The 21294-nt window shown below is 40.0% G+C and overlaps 1 protein-coding gene across 1 annotated transcript; it reads right to left on the bottom strand.

Annotated features, from left to right (window-relative positions):
• Positions 1–1507: 1507 nt before the first annotated feature.
• Positions 1508–3148, bottom strand: pou3f2a (POU class 3 homeobox 2a). The gene has a single exon (XM_036575534.1). The coding sequence runs from the start codon at positions 3146–3148 to the stop codon at positions 2015–2017; it is 1134 nt and encodes a 377-aa protein (XP_036431427.1). The 3' UTR covers positions 1508–2014.
• Between the last annotated feature and the right edge of the window lie 18146 nt (positions 3149–21294).

The following is a 21294-nucleotide window of genomic DNA, read 5'->3' on the forward strand; positions in this document are numbered from 1 at the left end:
ATAAACACGGCATGTTTTAGGGTTAAACGGTCATTTCAGGGCAAGTGAAAGAAAAACAGCCTAAGTGCAAATTCACCTCAAAGCAGTAATGGCTCAAATGCAGTAACATCAACCTGCTGTTTGTTTTGTTTTGTTTTTAAACGCACACTGAGGCAGTTTAGTCCACATTTGTCTGGTGAAATGAATCAGTACGTCTGTCTTTCCTCTCGGAGCTGAATGAACTCTTCCGTCGCATTTGCACCGTGCAGAGAGAACAATGAGGGGATTCAGCCCCGCTGCTTTTACTGTACAGTCTAGACTACAATGAAGGAGAAAGCAGCCAAACACACACTTCATCATTATTTGGATGCACTTAGCCGAGTGTGGAAAAAGCAAGTGTTCCTTTTAATGACAAAAAAGAGATTTAAAAAAATTGTGCAAGTTTTCGGTCAAGTGTTTTTGTCGAAAAACAAAACATTGCTCTTCTCAGCAGGCTCTGTAGCTACAGTGGAGTTTGTGCTTTGGCGCCAGGATGAGCAGAACAAGACAAACCAACGACTAAAAGCCCTAACCGTAGAAAAACAGGCTACAACCCAGTGTCGTTCTGGTGATCATACAGGCACTCCGCTGACCACACAGATGCTGCTGGACAGTTTCCCCTTCAGCTAAAGAGAAGGCAGGCAGGCTCACAGAAACGGTCGAATCAACAATTTGGTTGACTTAAAAATGATAAATACAAAATACAAACAAACACGTAGAGATTTACATGAAGGTAATACTGCCTACATTATTACACGCTCATAGAAAATTTAACCCATAACGAAAGGCAGTAAAACCTGGCCAAGAATACCATTCTATTATTATTATTATTATTATTATTATTATTATTATTATATTTGTATACTATATTTCAAATTAGCCCATTACTAGAAAACCATTTTTCATCTCATTTAAAATGAATGGTATTCTACAGAGTACAGATTTGTTTTCACTGGGATTATGTTGTCAGAAATATAAATGATCTGTTGGTAAAACAATGTCAAGTACAGAAATGATGCAGAAATGATGACCAATCTCCATTTCCACCGCTTTCAAATCGTGGCCGCAGATCCTCCTTGAATACCAATGTGAAGGCCTGTAGGACCGACCAGCCGTTAAAAAAGAGCTTCCAACACTGCAGAAATAAAGCTGCGTTTACAAACGTAACATGGGCTTTAAATTTCATTCTCTACGAGCTAACGCTCATTTTGACTGCAGATCTGTCTTGTTGTTTTGCTGGTCAGTTGCTTTGGCGTACTGCACAGCCGTCACTGACGAATAAACACTGATCTGAATGCTGACTGCAGTGTGTAATTATGCTGCACATTGACAAGGGTTTCAAGGGTTTCTGTTTTGTCCAGCAGTGGGGCGAGTCCGTGATCTGCATGAGATTGGACTCCTTTGCGAGTGCAGTACAAGGTAACAGCACTTGGCAGCCTTTGTTAGGATTAAAACTGAAACCAGCAAAAAGAAGAGGTAGGATGGAAACACTACAGTGCTGCTGTCAAAGCCAAGAAGTTAAATAGATATAGTGGAATAAACATAATAATAATAATAATGCTTACAAAAATATTAATAACAACATTAATAATAATAATAATAATAATAATAATAATAACAACAAGCTCTGTAGCTGGGGTAAAATGGAATGGCAGACCCTGCATCAGTACTGACACGTTATTTTGTGGCCATGACGGGAAGACGGCGTGCTGGGCGCCCTTTCCCATACAACTCGCTTCCCACTGGTCACTATAGAGCGCATCCTCGGGCTTCATCTTGTTTACTCGAGTGTTTTTGTTTCCATACGGATCGATCGACCTGCTCCTGCAGCGTTTCCTCGAAGCGCCTTCGCCCTGTCCGCCACTGTTTAATAACAAAACGCGCGGCGTCCCTCAAGGGTGTCATATGGGCTCCCTCACGTTTTTGTTTTTTCTTATCTTTTCTGTTCCCTCTGCCGCTAACGGCACAAATAAGAATCAGGTTCGACCCCCAGGGGTCACGGCACCGGTGTCCGGTCGTCGTGGTGCGGCGGGGTGTCGCCGTAGGAGTCCTTGGCCAGCGTTCCGCACTGGGGCGTCATCCGTTTCTCCTTCTGCCGCCTGTTGCAAAACCACACTCGGACCACCTCCTTGTCCAGCTGCAGGCTGTCAGCCAGGGAGTTGATCTCGGACGCCCCGGGCTTGGGGCACTTGAGGAAATGGCTCTCGAGCGCCCCTTTGACAGCCACCTCGATGGACGTGCGCTTTTTTCTCTTTCTGCCCTGTGCGGCGATTTTGTCCAGGCTCGTGGGGCTGCCCGAGGTCGAGTCCGCCTCCTCCAGCCACTTGTTCAGCAGCGGCTTAAGCTTGCACATGTTCTTGAAGCTGAGCTGCAGCGCCTCGAACCTGCAGATGGTGGTCTGCGAGAAGACGTTACCGTAGAGCGTGCCGAGAGCGAGGCCCACGTCCGCTTGCGTGAAGCCCAGCTTGATGCGCCGCTGCTTGAACTGCTTGGCGAAGTGCTCCAGGTCATCGGACGTGGGCACATCGTCGTCCGAGTGCTCGTGACCGTGGCCGTGGCTTAGGCTGTGCGGGTGACCGTGCTCGCTCTCGTCGCGCGCGTCCCCGCTCAGGGCGTGCCGGTGCGCGCCGTGCTCATCCTCTGCAGTCAGACCACCGTAGCCCGGCTGGGAGTACATCATGCCCTGTCCGTTGGACGCAGTCATGCCGGCGGCCATGTGCGCGGCGCTCGTCGCCCTCCAAGCTGCCGCCTGGTGGTGATGCGCGCCCTCGTGCGGATGAACCAAGTGAGTAGCTCGCGACTGCTGCTGCTGTTGCTGTTGCTGCTGCAAAACGGGCGAATGCCGGAGCTCGTCTGCGTCTCCTTGCAGCGCGGGCTTGATGTCCTGCTCGCCGAGCGGACTCGAGGACCACGGCGAAGAGTCTCCGTGATGCGAGAGCGCCGCAAGCCACTGGTGCGCGTGTCCGAGCGCGTTGGTGCTGCTCTGCAGCGTGGCGTACTCGCTCTGCAGCAGCAGGCTCTGCGCCGCGTCCCCGTAGGACGGCGCCTGCTGCGCGCTCACCGCATCCGAGGGCGCGACAGACGCGCTACTCGTGAGCACGCCGTAGTGGTCGGACGCCGTGGCCGCCATGGCTGCGAGCGGGAGAGGCGCGAGATCCGTCGGCGGCGGCTGTGTTGGAGGTGCTGGTGATGGTGGTGATGGTGGGGGGCAGCGGGAGCGCCGCTTACTCACTTTTCACTTTTGTGCCACAGGCGGCTCCCCAGCGCCGAGCCGAAAGGACGCCGAGGCGCGCGCCCCCCTGAGGTCCGCCTCGCGCCGCGCTGCGCCGCTATTGGTCGTAAGCTGCTGACAGACGCCGTTGCCCCTGACAGCGGCACGCTGATTGGTCGGCGGGAGATCAGAGAGGGCAGAACAATGAAGGGAACTTTTCCGCCGGACCGACACACCAGAGGCACACTCAGCCACTCTGCCAGCGCCTTAAACCTCAGAATAGTCCAAAATCTGGAAATGTATCTCACAGTTTGGACCAGCTAATATGGGCTACTAAGTTATGCACAGTGCATTTATTTGTTGTTGTTTTAGAGCTGCTTTATCGTGGCACTTTAGTAACACTTTGGCAAAAATAGCACTTTAAAGTATCATTACATACAAAATTACATACAACATTACATAGAAAAAAATCTTTTTTGCTTCATATTTCGTTGCTCGCGCCGTCTGTTTTGAATGACGTAAACTGTGAACGAAAAAGACCAAAAGAATTAAATCAGAATTTCGCACCAAAAAATCAAGAAGGATCAGTAAAGGTCAGGTACTGAATCACATGCTGTAAAGAGCTTACAGGATAACTGAAAAGCACTTCAAAAACACGTTATGAAATTATTAAAAGTTCCCACATTGAAAACCTAAAAAACATCTATGAGATTATGTTAAAATTAAATGCATGTATTAATAGGAAAACATTAATTAATTAATAATTTTAATAATAAATAATAAGAAAATAATAATACGGTTAAACAACACGTAATTCATAAAAAACAACAACAAACAAACAACAACAATATAATAATAGTAATATAATAATAATAATAATAATAATAATAATAATAATACTTATTATTATTATTGTTGTTATTGTTATTTATATTGTCATTTATTTAGTAGTGGGCTGGTCATACTACTACTACTACTACTACTACTACTACTAATACTAATAATAATAATAATAATAACAACAACAACAATAAGCCCCCTCCTCCACGTATTCCTCGCGCGTTTCCCGCGCCTCTGACCGTTGCTATGGTGAGCTGTGAATGAAGCAACGCCGCCCACGTCACAGCTGCGCGAGCCTCCTCTCTTCCCGCCAAAGGCCCATTTTAACGGCTGGCTGAGGGACAATGGCCGGAGAAAGCAGAGGGCGAAGAGAGTTGAACAGCTGAGGAAAAGTGTAGCACCTCTATCAGTGCGGATCTCTCACCGGCTCTACCCAGAGCCTTCACTGCAAAGAGAGAAACTACCTAATATCAGAATGCTCCTCAGATGCTCCTCTGAAATCCGCAGCCTACACGACAAATTAATAGATAAGCTAAATAATGAACTGCTCAAAGCGAGTGACCATTTCTGGTAATTGGGATGTAATTGTTATAATTACAAGCCGTCCATGCTTAGACACTCGTGTTAGACTCAGACAGAAAACACATTACCTTAATGGAGTCATATGAAAACTCGGGTTCGTTCAATTACGTGACTTAATAACATATAAATGATGCGAAACTCGTTATTAGAGCGAACAGGCTAAGCATTAATTTCTTCAGCTTATAACAGCGTTTATGATTATTTTATGTATCGATAGTCTCCTCTGATCTATTTTTTCTTCTTTAAAAGTTAGCCTACAAAATTAGTGATGAATTATCTAAGCGTTAAATTAACAGTAATTAAATCGACCCCATGCCACAGTGATTCAATTTCTCACGGTCTAATTGGGTAAAACAGTTTGTTAGCCGCCCAAAGCCCATAATAGCTTAATAGGATGGTTGATCACGGTCATGCAGTGATATGGGGAGGTTAGTGGTTTGTGTGTATGCAGATGTGGAAGTTAGTGAGTGCTGTTAGCTCCAACAAAACGGCTCAGATTTACACACAAAAGTAAGGCTCAAATCTCATGATCAAATCTTTTGAAACAATCAGAATTTAACTGGCTGTGGCTAACCATGAGTCTTATTCAAATACTTAGTCATAATAAGGTGTAACAGTGTTAAAGAAGCTGATTTTTAGGTTTCATGCAAAAGGAGTCTGTAAAGGTGAAATACGGCAAGAACAGCAAATCCCAACGATAAATATCATTGATAGTTTTACTTAATCCCACATTTTTATCATGCTAAGATGTTAGTAGCATTCAACATACTGTCTGATGCGTCGCGTGAAGTTATGTTCATGAGTCTCTCAAAGCTTCATGGGCTGCAGGAATGAGGTGCATAAGGGCAACTTTTGTGTTATTGTTACGTCATGAAACGCTTTTCACAGTAAATGATCGGTGTCGTCAGTACGGAACAACTGCGTGCGTCATAAAAAGACTATTTTCAGCCGTATATAAAAATCCTGTAAAAAACAACAACAACCAGTCTACAGAGCAAATGTTTGTTAACAAAAACCTGGCTATACTTCCAGGTGGATAAATCTCATCCAGTTAGTGTGGAAGCAGCTCAGTCATTAGCAACATTGTAAAATCGTGTTGTTTGAGATTGTAATGTCAGATGCACCCAAAGTACATATGGATTTCATTTAAGTTTTCCCTGTATTCCAGGTTCCTGTGTTCAAAGGCAGACAGAGCTTCTAGAAGTAATGCTAGTATTAATATCAGTGAGAGGTCCTCTGTCTTTGGTAACACTTAGAGCTGAAGCCAACAGAAATTTAGAGAATCTTTTTCTGTCACCATAAAACGTTACAGTCACGTTACAAAGTTAATGCTATTAGCATTACGCTAGTCCCTAGAGGAGTGGTTTTGCTGATGTTTTCACACTTTCTACACATTCTACACATGACTCTTTGAAATTTATGTGTGTAGAACCATGCAGTTTATCGTTTCATATAAGCCAGTAGGTTAAGCTAACTAGCTAACAAGGTAACAAATTAGCCAAATTAGACACTTCAGAGTAGCATAAAATGACCAAAAAATGAAAATTAATTTTTTGATCACAGTTAATATAATGGTTTCTTGCAGGTGCAGGTGGAAAATAAACTAGAACTAAAACCTTAAGTAAGGTGCAGTATAAAAAACACCCTCATAAAGTGAACAGTTCTTCATTATTGAAATGGATAGCTACTGCAGGTTTACAAAAAATATTAACTATACAACATTGTGAAGTTATCGACCTAGGTCGGTCAGTGTAGTTTTTAATATTCATCTCATTATCAAATATCACAATATTTTGTGATAAAATCATTTTGTGATAAAATTTTGTGATAAAATCACAAAATCACTGAAAACACTGAAAACATCCCAAATGTCCCACAGGATTAGAACAGATCCTGTTGTAACAATGCAGTGCTCCTGGCGTTGTCCGTCCAGAAACAAGTTCTTTGCTGTTTGCTGTGCTGCTGTTTCATCCTGTAGTAATGCATAAACTGCACAATAGAAAACATCTGATTGTAAGTCAGTCCATTAAGAAATCATCTTTATTTTAGTCATTTCTATTATTTGATTTTTTCCTGTTTGTCTTTAAATAGTTTTAAGAAAGCAGACACTGAATTAACAAAAATAAATTTCATATTTCAAATTTCTTATTTAAATGCAACACAACACTTTTGCTGGGACAGTCTGTCAACAAAAAACAAATATTGTCAAAATATCTTAATATATCATGATTCTATATTTAATTTCCATCATTGCAGAAATTTCTGTGTGCACCTCTCGGGACCCCCAACCATTCTCCATAGCGCTTGTTTGAGGTGAGCCATGTTTTAGATATAAGTGGGGTTGGGTTAGCAGCCCCCACTGTCCCCACATTCACATGCAATTAGGCCTCACAAAAGCCTTGTTAAATGTGTAATCCCGGGACTCCTTCTCCCTTTGATAGTGTTGGCCAGCTGTAGGGGAATTGGCATTATCCTCCTTATAAAAGACCTTCAGCTTAGTTCAGTGCAACGGGTTCCCACTGAGTACAGCAACACTGGGGTCAGCACTGAAAACTCACACACACACACACAGCCCACACAAAGACTCGGCCCTGTATTAACACACACCTCATTAGATCAAATGCTCTCAGCTCAGCAGTACACAAAAGCTTGCCACCTAAAGCTGCCTACTTATGTAGAGTTAAAACCAGCCCCCTCTCAGGTTGTAATGCCCACTCCTGAGCTTCAGCACACTGACCATGTAATGGACCATTTGGACTATTCTTACTAAAACACAAGCTCATGCTCATCTATGTGTGCAGAAAATTTGTTATAAAATATGTAGATTTGTGAGAGGGCTTGATACAATATATGCTGGATTTGTATGACCTCTCAGGATTAAAATATGTGTTTTGAATGGAATTTGAACAGCAAAAATAAAGTTGCTGTTCGGCATACAGCAGTAGAGGCACGTTTTAACCATGACAGAGGAACTCCACTGTTTTTGCATAATTCAATTATTGAGACGTCATCCAGAGTGGGTTGATGTACAATAGTGAGGAACTTAGACTAGCCATTTTATTTACTATCCAAAATGATAAGTTAACCTGTTCTATAAATAATATTTTAATATATTAATATTTTATATTTAAACTTGATCATGGTAAAATAGCAGTAAACCCCCAAAAAGTTTTTTTTGGGTAAAAGTTTGCCTCACAATGTCTCACAACACATTGAACCTTATACTTGTTTCTCAGCCATTAAACTTAAGACTTATTATTCAATAAATACTACTATTATGGTATGCATATAGTTAGGAGTTATGTAGTTATGAGACTGAGGAACTGAAGGGTAGACCTTTGGGGTTTAAGGGGTTAAAAATAATCTCCAACACTCACTTTTATCTTTCTCTGCAGCTCCACAGCGCAGTGTAGAATCAGAGCGGTTGGCGCTGAGCATAGGATTATGCTCCCATCACTAAGAGTATTTTATGCGCATTATGACAGACAGTGGTGCTGGCTTGTGTGAATACATCTCTACATCAACAGATTAACTAGGTAATCCCATGGCCCTAGTGTCTCTGTCTTTGTGCAGGATGCTGTAATTAGCAGCCTAATTAAGGGCATTATTTACATAACAGGAGCAAATCTTCGACTGAGAGGCTTACCCAGTTATGCTAAGACGATGATATGTGACTCTATAGCCATTAAAATATTTTGAACTTGTCGCAGATTTAAGCAAAGCAGTTACCTCAAACTCTAGCTGTTTATCTCTCACTAGCTAAAGATTTGTCCAAGATGTTAGAACACTGTCTGGATAGTTCAATGGCCGAGTACATTTAACAGCCTGGGGGACGAAGTTGTAAAAGAAAATGACCAGAAGAGAGCAGCTTGTATTTTATATTTTATTTGGAGACTAAGAAAGCTATGTATTTGTCTAAGAAAGCTATGTATTGTAAAGGTGATAATTCAGCTCTGGAAAAAGGATCAAATTGTATTATTTCAGTACAGTGCTGGGGGTCACTGGTTTTGAAGTAGTGAACTATTCTTTAATTCAGTTTATTGTATATAAATATAAGGCATTCAAAATGTCTTGCTCTCTTAAAAGATAGAATGTTTATCATAAAATAGATATAATAAGACTTAAAGTTTGTTAATCAAAACAGACTCTTGTTTTTCTAGACTCTAGCTTTGCTTCCACAAGTTTCTTAATAACCTAAAGACAAGGTTATTATAATTAAAAGTCTATCAACTAGTTCTGGTATGACAAGAATGGGATGCACTCTGAAAAATAAAGATGCCTAAAAGGGTCCTTTTGAGCAATGCCTCAGATGAACAACTTTATAGATTTAATAAAGAACTTCTATAATCCTTCTACTGAAATTTGAAGAGTGTTGGCCATCTCCTCTGTTGTTACAACTTAAATCATGTTATGAAAAAGAATGCATTATAACTGTGAATCCAAAATGCACCATTGAAAGTAAAGGATTTTGAGCCAGATAAGTTCAATATTAATCTTTCTTGTTTGAGAATCTCGCTCTATACAGTCATGTTTATCACAGCTTAAACGCTATACCATGCCAAGATGCCATTATGCACAATCCGTCTCCCTCACTCCTCCATCTTGACACTATTACCAAAACGCTCTCTGGGAGAAACACTGAAATAATTCTTCACTTGGCAAAGCAAAGCCTTGCTAGAGTCGCTTCTACTTATGTTAGTAATGGAGAATGCCTTTTTAGATCTTTCACAGGCTCTTGGAATATTCACAGCCCCACAGAAGGTTAGAGCCATGAAAGTCTAAGCGGGTCGATATAGATGGGCTCACCCCAGATTAGACCTGGAGTAAATCTGGACAAATCGATCTGGATGGTTACACTACAGGTTAAAGCTAGAGTATATCAGTCCAAATCAATATAAATGGCTGAACTGCAGCTTAAAATGGCAGTATATCTGTCCAGTTCAGTGCTAATGGGCATGCTACAGCAGCTAAAAGCTGGAGTAAATTGGTATGTAGTAAAAGCATTGGTTAACATAGTGAATCTCGCTCGGGCCAATGCAGCCGAGCATGGAGTAAGAGAAGCTGCTGCAAATTTCCACTGTCTTTAAGTGATAATGAAGGTAGTGGGAAATCAGGCAAGACAAGACAGCAGCACTTATGATGGATTTACACTTGGGCTAGTTTAGTGATGCAGTTGTACGTACACATGTGTGTTCTGATGCTTTGAATGACTGATCATTGTTTGCTATTTCCACTTACCAGCGCAAACAATAACTCTGTACAAGCACACCATTTATGCAAGCCTATTTGTTTAAGACTGCTAGTCTAACTATCATGTGAACAGCACAGTTTGATTGTCATGGCCTGACTATGTTCTTAGTGAACTGACTCTCACATTTTTTGCACCATGTTGCATTGCTTTCTCAAGCACCACATGTGACGTGGTAGCTTTATGTCACCAATGTAAACATGAGACATGAAGGAGACACTTCGTGTTGAAGTCTGTTGAAGGGCTATAGTGGCTTAAATGTAAATGGGAGGGATGCGCAATGATATTGAAATCATATCAGTATTGATATATATTTGCTTTAAAAATATCAGCATGTTTAGATTTGACCAGTTTTTCAAATGATATTTGATGACATATTTACTGAACTCCAGAAGCATAGGAAGTTTAGCTGAGGGGCTATTGTGCTAAAATCACTGCATTTAATTAATTTTAGTGAGACATATAAGAGTTATATTCCCTGTCATGCAAATCCAGGTGGGTCTAGTCACAGTTTCAACATTTTATATATATTTATGTATAGGTCATCTGCATCATTATTAACAGATTTGTGCATGAAAAATATCTGTTCATTTGCATTGACCTACAATTTCCATATCGGTGCTTCCCTAGTATCATTACCTTAGTAATGGACTGTAATATTCTTGGTTTGGTCTAGTTAAAACTAGTGAAGTTGGGCTGTTGTGTACGTGCAAAGCTAAATAATGACCATTAGCAAAACAGGCATCTTTGTTGCCCTATATTGTCTCTATATTGAAAACAATCTTTCAGTTAGTCAGAAAGAAACAGGCAAAGGGAGATCGGCTTGACAAGCATCAATAAAACCAATACATTAATACACCAATTCAATTATTTTTCTCTTTTCCTCCCCATTTCTTTCTCATATCTTTCTTCCTTGCGCCATCTTTGTCTCAGGCTTTCACCTCTACCCTCTTTGTTGGGCCAACAAACCACAGAGTCCCCCATCTCTCTCTCTCTTGAGATCCACTCAAGCCTCACTAAAGCTTTCACCTCGTTTAGGTCACTTTCCCAAGAGCCCCTCTCCCCCGTCCCGAAAGAGAAAAAAGAAAAGAAGTGGTTTAAGACAGGACACCATCTGTCCTCCATCATAAAGGGCCATGGACACGGGGTGAATACGTGTGTGTGCGCGCATGCGTTTCTGTGAAAGTGAGAGAGAAAGAAAGCAAGGAAGAGAGTGAGAAAGGGCCATAGCTGCTCGTGAAAGTTTGAGGTAAGAGAGCGAGGCAGGTTATTGTACTTTTGTTTACATTTTTGGTGTCCCATTAATGCATGCTTCTTTGTCTGTATGTGTGTCCGGCCTTATCTGCGTCTTTGTTTGTTTGCGAGAGAGTGAGAGTGTGTGTGTATGTGTGTGTGTGTGTGTGTGAGACAGAGATTAGCAGACCCCCCTCTGGCTCACGATCCCCTACAAAGCTGCACCTTGCAGCTGCGACCCGCATGACCCCACGGTGTCATGGCAACCACAGGCCCCCCAACCTACCCTCAGTGACTAGTCTGTGTGTGCCTGAGAAAAGACCATCCAAAAAACTCAAAGAGCCATTCAGTACAGCCCCTCCATGCAAACCTGAAGCAGAGTGGAAGAGGCTGCAGGGTTATCGGCGCTACTGCACGGCCTGTTTCATTTACACACCAGAACCCAGTGTTTTATACTCTACATGCTTAATTTATGGTGTATAGTCTGTTTGCTAAAATTTGAATTTGTTCTCTCAAGAAAATTCAAAGTCAAAAACAAGGAAAAATGCACCTTTCTTTGCTGATGTCAAACTCCCTAAGATATTTTTCAACTAGATAGTTGATAGGCTATGTGTTTTAGTCCCTGTTAATACAATATGTTGGCATTTTAGAATGATAAAATATGTTGTATTTTTGTCATCAAAAGTGCCTAAAGTTTAGTACAATTACACTATGCAGTGTCATATTTTCCATCACAGTATTTCTGTTCATTGTACTCATCAGACTGCTTTAGATTCAACCTTTTAAAAATAAAAATCATCAAATTAGTATTAGTAAGTATTGAAGTGGGATGTTCCTCCTTTCATAATTAAATGCAATCAGTACTGAATTACTGAACTAATCTGAAGTTATTAGTAACTGGACTGAAAGTTAACAGAATGTAAAACAAATTATTGTTATGTTCATTCACTACTAGATGGTCCAAAGGTACTTATATCTTACGTGTTAAAACAGCAATTCTTTTTTACATTGAAAAGTATTTGAGTCTCTGAGCAAAAAAAGAAACGTAACAAAATAGTTCAAGGCAAATGAAGGCATTGTAGTCTAGAAATAAGCATTACAATCTCATGATTGTAAATTTATGGGATTTAGTTTTGGTTTGGTAGCCTTTCTTCATTTTCATGAAAATCAACAAAGTTGTCCTTGAAGTCTATAATTCCTGTGAATTCTTAGGTTGGATTTTGCAATATGCTACTAATTAAATCCAACGTTGAATTAAAAGCCTAATCTAACCCCATAGATTACCCCATAGAGATCTATCAGTTCATCATGTTCGTCACCTTGAGCCAGTCCACATGCTGTACCACCTGTATATGTCTACTATAACTGTGGGCCCAGGGGAAAGCAATTGTTCTTAAAAGCAAATGTTCTTACTGGGATTGAAGGGCAGCAAAGAACATAGCAAATAAATAATCCAAACCAAGAGAAACTAATGACAATAGAGCAGTAACGATATTTCTCATTGTAAAATCTTTGCAATATGCTGCCACATGTACATACACATACAAAAACCTATGTTTCATAATTTTATGTATTAAAGTTTTAACCTGTTTAACCTGTCATCATATTTGCTTCACTCTGACATGGGTCAACTAGCCCAGAGCACAACCATGCTAGCATTCAGTGTTGAACATTTAAAGATGTCCTCTTCTTCAAAGTCTTTTTTCAGTTCCACTTTTCCTCTTCTTCTATCTCTTCATTTTAGATAAATTTATAAGCAGTTGCCAAGCAAGTTACCACAGATGAATGACAGAGGATGATGAAAAAATGAGCAGAGGAAAATCACCTTTGCTAAGTTGGCAGCAAAGCTAAGGAACTTCACAGTCTTCTAGAAAAGCTTGGTAAAACCTTTATATTCCTATTTATCGATTATATATATATATATATTATATATATATATATATATGTACACACACACATATATATATATATATATATCTCCTTATCAGAAAACATTACCAGCATTAAAATAATTAGCATATTCTGATCGCCTAAATCCCCTTATCAGGGAGTCTTAATATTATTAAAACACATCAAAAAACACAATAAAACATCTGAAACATTAAGTTACAATGCTGTAGTAATGATATGCGCATGCTCAGTAGGACCACTTGACGGGTAGGACAAATAGTTAGAACATCGGCTTCTCACGCTACACAGCGTTAGGTAAGCTAAGACTAAAGCCATTGCGTTTCGTGTGTGTCCTCGCATGAAATATTATGCTGTGGGTTGCCACTGCTGCGAGTCGACACAAAGTTCAGCGCAAGCTTATTGAGCATTAGAGGCTTCTTGTCAGCTCCTTTTCGGCTAATTGAACATGCTAAATTGGCATTAGCTGAGAATGAGCTGCAGGAAGCGAAAAAAAGACCACATAGCATTGCAGAGTAGCAGAGTTTATCGCTAGGGATGGGCATTTGTTATTCCAATGTTTACATTTGTAAACGTAAAGTATTTGCATATTAACGAGAAAACTATTTTTTAAACTTTTTATCTTAAACAATGCTAAGTAAACAGAATAGCTCCATTATTTGATATCTAAGTAAACCTTTAACGAATGGTAGTTAATTCTTCATTCCATGTTAAGCAGCCTTTGTTTACCACCCGGCTGCCAGCTAAGGGTGTTTTACTTTCACTTTCTCAGATTGGCTTATGAGATGGTGAGAGGCCTTTTAAATGATGTGAGACTGGCTATTTAAGATTAGTACAGATTTGTCTGGGGTTTAGAAGGTAACAGATGTAAAGTACAGAGAATTGTGAGATTACTTTACCTAGTAAAGTGATCCCATTACAGAATGTTTTTGAGTAACCACCCCTCCACTGTTCATGATGGGTCAGCTTCTTATTTTGGAGCATAGCCATAGTTTTGTGTTCTTGGAGCAGATCATGCGTCTAGCTAAAAACTTTGAAAGGCTAATTTTGGAGCATATATTTGTGAGCTGGTTAACTTCCCCATGGGGTATGTTATATCACTGCCCCAAGCGCTAAAACTGGTTTGAATGTAAAAATGCACATACTGCTACAGGCTTTATAACAGTAATAGTAAACCTACAAATGTGGGTTTGGGCTGGAAGAGGTGTCACATACTCACAACTTTGCCCCCTCTCTTTTAAAATGGCTGCTTCGGCCCAACATTGTTCACCAAAAGTTGAGGAGGAGAGAATGTGCAATCTGAAAGGTACAGTATGACATGTTACCGAATGATTTTCAAACCAAGCCAAAACAGCTAAAATTTCAATGTTATTTTTAAGCTGATGAGCCTGATTGATCCTGAAGTATCAAAAAGAATGTAATTACAGTTCAATCAGACGATTGATTGACGAGAATAAGAAAAAGAGACTTATTGAAAGATGCCATATTTATAAGTTGTGATAGCCTGTGTCCTTTCCACATCACCTTTCTTGTAGTTGGAGCAGTGCTACAGAGAATGTGATTAGGACATTAGATCAAGAATGCAGGGCCTTTTATTTATACTCATATCACACTGTATTCATGATGTGTTTGATGAGCAGATTTAAAATATGTAGATCAGTTCAAGCTGAATAACAAAAAGACAAACTAAAGTGAAAAGCACAAAAAAGACATAAATGCTACAGGCTTTATAAGCTTTATAAGCTTTATAGCGTTTATGTCTTTTTTGTGCTTTTCACTTTAGTTTGTCTCTTTGTCTTTTTTGTGCTTTTCACTTTAGTTTGTCTCTTTATGTCTTTTTTGTGCTTTTCACTTTAGTTTGTCTCTTTATGTCTTTTTTGTGCTTTTCACTTTAGTTTGTCTTTTTGTTATTCAGCTTGAATTGATCTACATATTTTAAACCTGCTCATCAAACCGTACTGCATGGCTCTTTTGCCAAAACATTCACTATGTGTGAAAATGTGTACGTGGTGTGTAATGAAAACATAATTATTCTGCATTAATAGATGCTGTGGTTGTCACGCTACAGTGCAAATGGACAGAGTTGAGCCTAAGCGTAGAGAGACAGAGAGTGACAAAGACAAATAGAGAAAGATGTCTCTAACTTTTGCTTTGTCCTTCTGTTTGACTGATCTAGCACATGGTTTGAATTTATACCAAGGGTATAGCTTAGGAATAGAATCATATTTAGTACTGGAATGCATGTAATATAATTATTCACAGATAGACATGTTAGGTACATTACTGTGCAAAAATCTGAGACCACCCTTCATTTATTTCATTTCCAGTCAAAATCAGTCATCATTAAGTGCAACTTATTTATTTTTTAGGAGACATTTCTGAGGACATTAGACATAAGATAATCCACTTGCATAAAGGGAAAATTCAGAAGAAAATAAGTGAAAAGAGCAGGAGTTTCCAAACCTGGAGTTCAACATTTTTTTAAAGATACAGAGAAAATTGGACACCTAACAACCCTGCATTCATCTGGTAGACCACCAAAACTCTCACCATCAGATAAACAGTACTTAAAGCTTTCATCTTTGAGAGGAAGGAGAAAATCAACGTCCACTCTTGCTTCAGATTTCAAGATTTGAGGGTAATGGACAAAAAAGAATGTTTGCAAATCAAACGCAGAAGCTGCTGGTGTTCTCAAAACAATGGACTGGCCACCCCAGAAATAAAATAATGTAGCAATAATAATGTAATCTAAAATGTTATTTATTATTATTTATATGTTATTTATTATATAATTATATAAATAATATAATTAAAGAAGTGTTAGGTAGCCTCTTAATTTTGCTCAGTACTGCACATGAAATTTAATTCAGTCAGCAGTAAGTATTAATAGGCTGACTCTTATTAGTGCATTTCCTGTGAGAACAGCAAAAGTGTGCCACAGTCAAAAGTACTGCCCCTCTGAATAAAACAAACTACTAAATTAGGTTTAAAAACCTCTCTTTCTCTCTCTTTCTCTCTCTCTCTCTCTCTCTCTCTCTCTCTCTCTCTCTCTCTCTCTCTCTCTCGCTCCTTCCTTCACTCATTCTCTCTGGAATAAATTACTCCAAAGCAGCAGGCACAGAAAGCCTTGTACAACTCTAATAAGAGTGAAAAGAAAGTTAGCACTTATGGCTGCAAGGGGCTTCTCTGGGCTCCTGATGAGGGATTTTGTTACTGAAGTTTTGTGTGTGTGTGTGTGTGTGTGTGTGTTGGTGTTTAACAGACTTCTGGAACACGGTGCTCTGGTTTTTCACTGATTGTTTGTTTGTGTGTTTGCATGTTGAATGAGACTCATTTCGGTTCTTATGGTGTGTGTTTGGTTGTGTGTGTGTGTGTGTGTGTGTGTATGCATGTGTTTTAGCATGCAAATGAAGGAAGAGACCAGTTTTTGTTTTGGGGGTGGAACCGTCATCAAGTGTGACCTCCTTAGAGGGACATATAGACACACAACACTTGATTTGTTTGAATTTATGTGTCTGTGTGCATGTGTGTGTGCCTATTTGCGTGTGTGTTTGTGAGTGTGAGTATTCATTAAGCAAGAAAAAAAGAGCCACTCTGCTGTTCCTATTGAACTTGACCTGCAGGCCAGATCAATGTGGCGCAGCATGCGACGGAATGAGGGTGCTCACTTATTACCCTGGAGGGAGGAGAAGACAGAGACAGAAAGAAAGAGAGAGAGAGAGAGAGAGAGAGAGAGAGAGAGAGAGAGAGAGAGACAGAGACAGAGACAGAGACAGAGAGGAAGAGAGGGAGAGTGCAAGGCAGAGAAAGATGTGGGGCTTTAGCTAAAGCTGTGATCACAGAAGCAAAGAGAGAAGGAGAAAAATATAAGTAGAATGAAAATGCCATTCCTCCTCAGTTCATGCTTCTCTGCTATACCCCATCAAAAAGACAACATGCAGGAGGCTTTATTGTTTAACTGAAACCGATTATATGGCAGTTTCAATAACTAGCTCTTTAACCACTGTAATTCACACTTGTTATGTTGTTGAATAGTAGTAAAATCTTGTTAGACACTTATCCAAGGTCTCAAATCAATAACAATGCATTTCATAGCCCAGCCAGTCTCAGGTGGCTGTCTTACAGCAGGCTGACAAGCTAATTTAGCTCAAATTTTCTTACAAGCTAATTACATGAGACAGAGCAAAGACAGTAACTGAGTAAAAATATGCAACATCTGGTAATTGGGAAAGATATCGAGTGAGCAAGAAGCTAACTCAGCCAAATTAGTGTATAGCTATGTTAGCTTAATAACCAGGAACAATACCAGCCTTTGTTCATTTAATTTCCAGTCAAAACAGTCATTAAGTAGTTAAGCTATTCAGAGGCCCAGACCTCAACAGTTTCAACATGTAATATGTTGTCTTTGTACTATTTTCAATTAAATACAAAGTTTAAATGATTTGCAACTTCTTTGCATTTTTTTTTTTTTAACATTTTGCACAGAGTTCCAACGCTAATAATTGAGCTTTATTTGGGGGAAAATAGAAGTTTGGACATTTAGTATGGACATATCCAGTGTCACTTTACACTTCCTTTCAGCACTGACTCAGCGTACTTTCTGTGTGCATCTAGGAAACACTGATTAAGGCCATGGATTCTGCTCACATCGCTGCTGTCGATTTATGAGGCTTTGATTGCTTTCGGATCGACTCAGGAATTCTGAATAACTGTAGAGGCAAGATTACAGGCTCGTGCCAAGAAAAAACAAAGGCCGGTGGTCTGGAGGGGCCGAGCAGAACAGGTATTTGAGATGGCTGAGAGTGAGAGGGTTTAGATTAGATGGGCATCACTATTCATGGCCAGCCCCAGCGTCGTCCCTCTGGATCTAGTCAGGAACCAGGGTGTGTTTGTGTGGAACAGAAAGAGAGTGGAGGAGAGAGAGAGAGAGAATCAGAGAGGAGCCCACTGATGCATCATTCAGCACTCACTCTCTCTCCTTTTCTCTCTCTCATTACATCCACAGAGCAGCAGCACATTCTCGTTCTCTCTCAGCCAGGCTAAGGTAAAACCTGTAGTGTGGTTTATGGCCTGTATCAGGGGTCACTGTTTGGAGTTATGTGACACGACCTCTACATGACCTCAGGCACAATCTCAGCAGCATTGGTGCAGAGAGTTATTAATGAGGCAGCTGTTTTTGACCAACAGTATCTCATTATATGCTGCTTTCCCAGGTCAGCTAGTGTTTCATTATAATAATAAACACTGTGTGTAAACAGGTAACTGATTTTGGACAAATTTATTTATAGACACAAAACATTTTAATAACTTAAGTAAAATACAGAAACACATAAAAGCCTTTATATGCTGGATATCAGAGGTGGACTTTATCTATAAGTATAGATAGTCCAGGTCAAATATTACTCCGATACAAGTGAAAGTTGTTCAGTCAATTTTTTACTTTCATTAAAGTACTGGATTAAAGCATTTGGTTTTTAAAATTCCTAAGTATTCAAAAATACATTTTCATTTCAATGTCAACACATTGTTGTAATGTTGCCATAATGCATTTACAACAAACTAATGACTCTAAAACAACCTACTGAATGCACTGACTTTCTTGTAGAGGCTGTAGGATAAACAGCCTGCGGAATGTGCTACAAAGCCTAACTATTAGTATGTGTCAGCAGTGGATTCACACAGGACCCAGTGTTTTGTCCCAACTGGTTTGCAAGCTGGTTCCTGTACGCATTCAGGCGCTGTGTTAACAGCAACAGTTGTGGTCTGCCTCTGTCACCAGATTCGTCAAACAACGGAAAGGGGTGAGTAGCTAAGTAATATAAAACAAAATTGATAAAGCTATTTCCTGATTATGGATGCATTTATTGTGGCAAACTGGATGTCTCCTTTTTTATCCTGTGACATTTGCAAAAACTGTATGTATGTAATCTATCTAAACGACACTAGGATGTAACTGCTCCACCATTAAAGGTGGAACGGAAAAGAATAAGAAGCAATATTTATTAGTCTGACCTGTCAGTTGGACTGCTGCCACTCAATAGTGTCTTATGGGTTTGTCAGACACTAGAGGGCGCTCTCGAGCAGGTCAAAAATGAATGGGTTAATATGGAGCATTTCAGCAAAATCATAGTTTGTAAAGGCTTAAACATTTTTACATAGGATGCATTAATTTCCTGAACACAGAACAGCATAAAATATTTTAACACTGCTGTAATGTTTTTGAGCGCTTTTGAACTGCAGTTATAGGAGTTTGTAACAGTGCCTCATGTACATTCATTACATCAGTGAGCGCGAACCTCTTCATTCAACCAATGAGTTTCTCCGCTCGCTAACCAATCACCACTCAGTAGCAGTAAAGTTAGCATCCTACTATCCAAAACTTGTTTTATGCGAAAAAAATATATATACATGTAAGCTTTCTTTGCTTTTTTAGTGAAATGCATCCTTCTACTTTAGAAAATTAAGCTAAGGCCCTGCTCAAGTGGTTAGAAAAGACGCAATATATGGTTCTGGAGAAAGACTGGTGATATTTGAACTCAACAGCAAAACAAATACACCCTGCCCCTGCTCCTTTGGAAGCTCGAAACACACCCACACACACAAACACTAAACCACTTATCCTCCTGGGTCACGGAGGTGCTGGAGCCTATCCCAGCACTCATTGGGCGGAAGGCAGGAAACACCCTAGACAGGCTGCCAGTCCATCACAGGGCAGACACTCAGACATATACATTCACACACACATTCACACCTAGGGGCAATTTAGTATCTCCAGTGTGCCTGAGAGCATGTCTTTGGACTGTGGGAGGAAACTGGAGCCAGGACAAAATAATACTGACCTATTGGTTCTGTGAAATAGCAAAAATAAGCTAATGTTAGCCACCTGTCAAGCAGAGCAACATCCTCATCCCCTTTCATGCCTTTCAGCTTTTTTGGTGATGCTGAAGTCAACTTCTTTATCAAATTTTCTGTTCCACCTTAAATGGTGCAGTGGTTGCATTCAGGTGCCTCAGGCACAGAATGGAACTGCTACAACATTTAAGATGGTTTCTAAGGTGGAACTGTTTAGCTCCATTCACAGATGCCATTCACCACTCAAGCTAAATTTCTCTCCATAGTGTGCATCAAAAGTATTCAGATATCTTATCATCTTTTTTGTAGTCATTCTGGCTTTTTTGCTTGACCTTCATCCACTTGCAGTGTCGTAGCTCTAGCAATTGTAACAAAACAAGCTATGTTCATGTTGTTGCTTGCCTACCAAAATGGTGGAAAGGCATTCTTAATGACATAATCAAATACTATGAATACCACATTTGTTGTACCTAATGTAGATGAGATATTTCTAGGAAAGCGGCTGTTGAGCTGCAGTGGTGGAATGCCCTGGTGGCCAGACATGGGGGAATAACACTGTCATGTCTCAGCTCTCGGACAGTTGGACATCAGGCAGAATGGCCTCGGACACAAAGTATCAGGCTAAGTAGACAAAGATACCTCAGCCTTGAATGGTAAAGTTCATGTGACATTTACAATTCTGTTCTAACTAGATTAATTATAGCTTTGTGGCCAAATTAAAGATGACAGTACAGTACAATCACAACTTTACTGAGCTGCAATATTATTTTATTTTACTTACAAACATTAAGCTTCTCACATGCTTTTACTGTGTTTTGTTCTGCATCTGTACGTTTATGAAAATAAAAATTGGGTAAAGTCCTGAAGTTTAATCATTTACCCCAGTTATTTTACACACAGTTACCTGAATATCAGATTTCTGTAATCGGCAGAGGCCTACGTGATAAAATCATAAATGTAACATAAATAAGACATAAATAACACTGTTTACAATTAAGCTAGCCCAGATGAAAAAATACCGTTTGTATAACAAAGCTTCTTATAAAATCTTTTAAAACTTATAAAAACCAGATATGGCCTTGTTTCCAGATGGAGCTGAAGTTATACATCAAAACCTGGCCTGTTGTTGAATTATGTTGATAGAAAAGTTGTTGGCGAGTGAGGTAGTGTGGGTGTGTGAGAAGGAAAGGAGAGAAACACAGAAACAGACATGCCTATAAATGTCATGCTGGACCCTGCTGCCTCCTGGGTAAATTCTGCATTGATTGCTCTCTGGCCAATAGCAATCAAAGTAGCTTTGAGGGTCAGAAGGGGTTGACTCACAGAATCCCTCATATTCAATTTCCAATAAGAGAGCAGAGGAGAGGTGACACACTCAATTTCTCATTCATTTCAACCACAG

The sequence above is a fragment of the Colossoma macropomum genome, unplaced genomic scaffold (assembly GCF_904425465.1).
Source record: "Colossoma macropomum unplaced genomic scaffold, Colossoma_macropomum, whole genome shotgun sequence".
Lineage (NCBI taxonomy): Eukaryota > Metazoa > Chordata > Actinopteri > Characiformes > Serrasalmidae > Colossoma > Colossoma macropomum.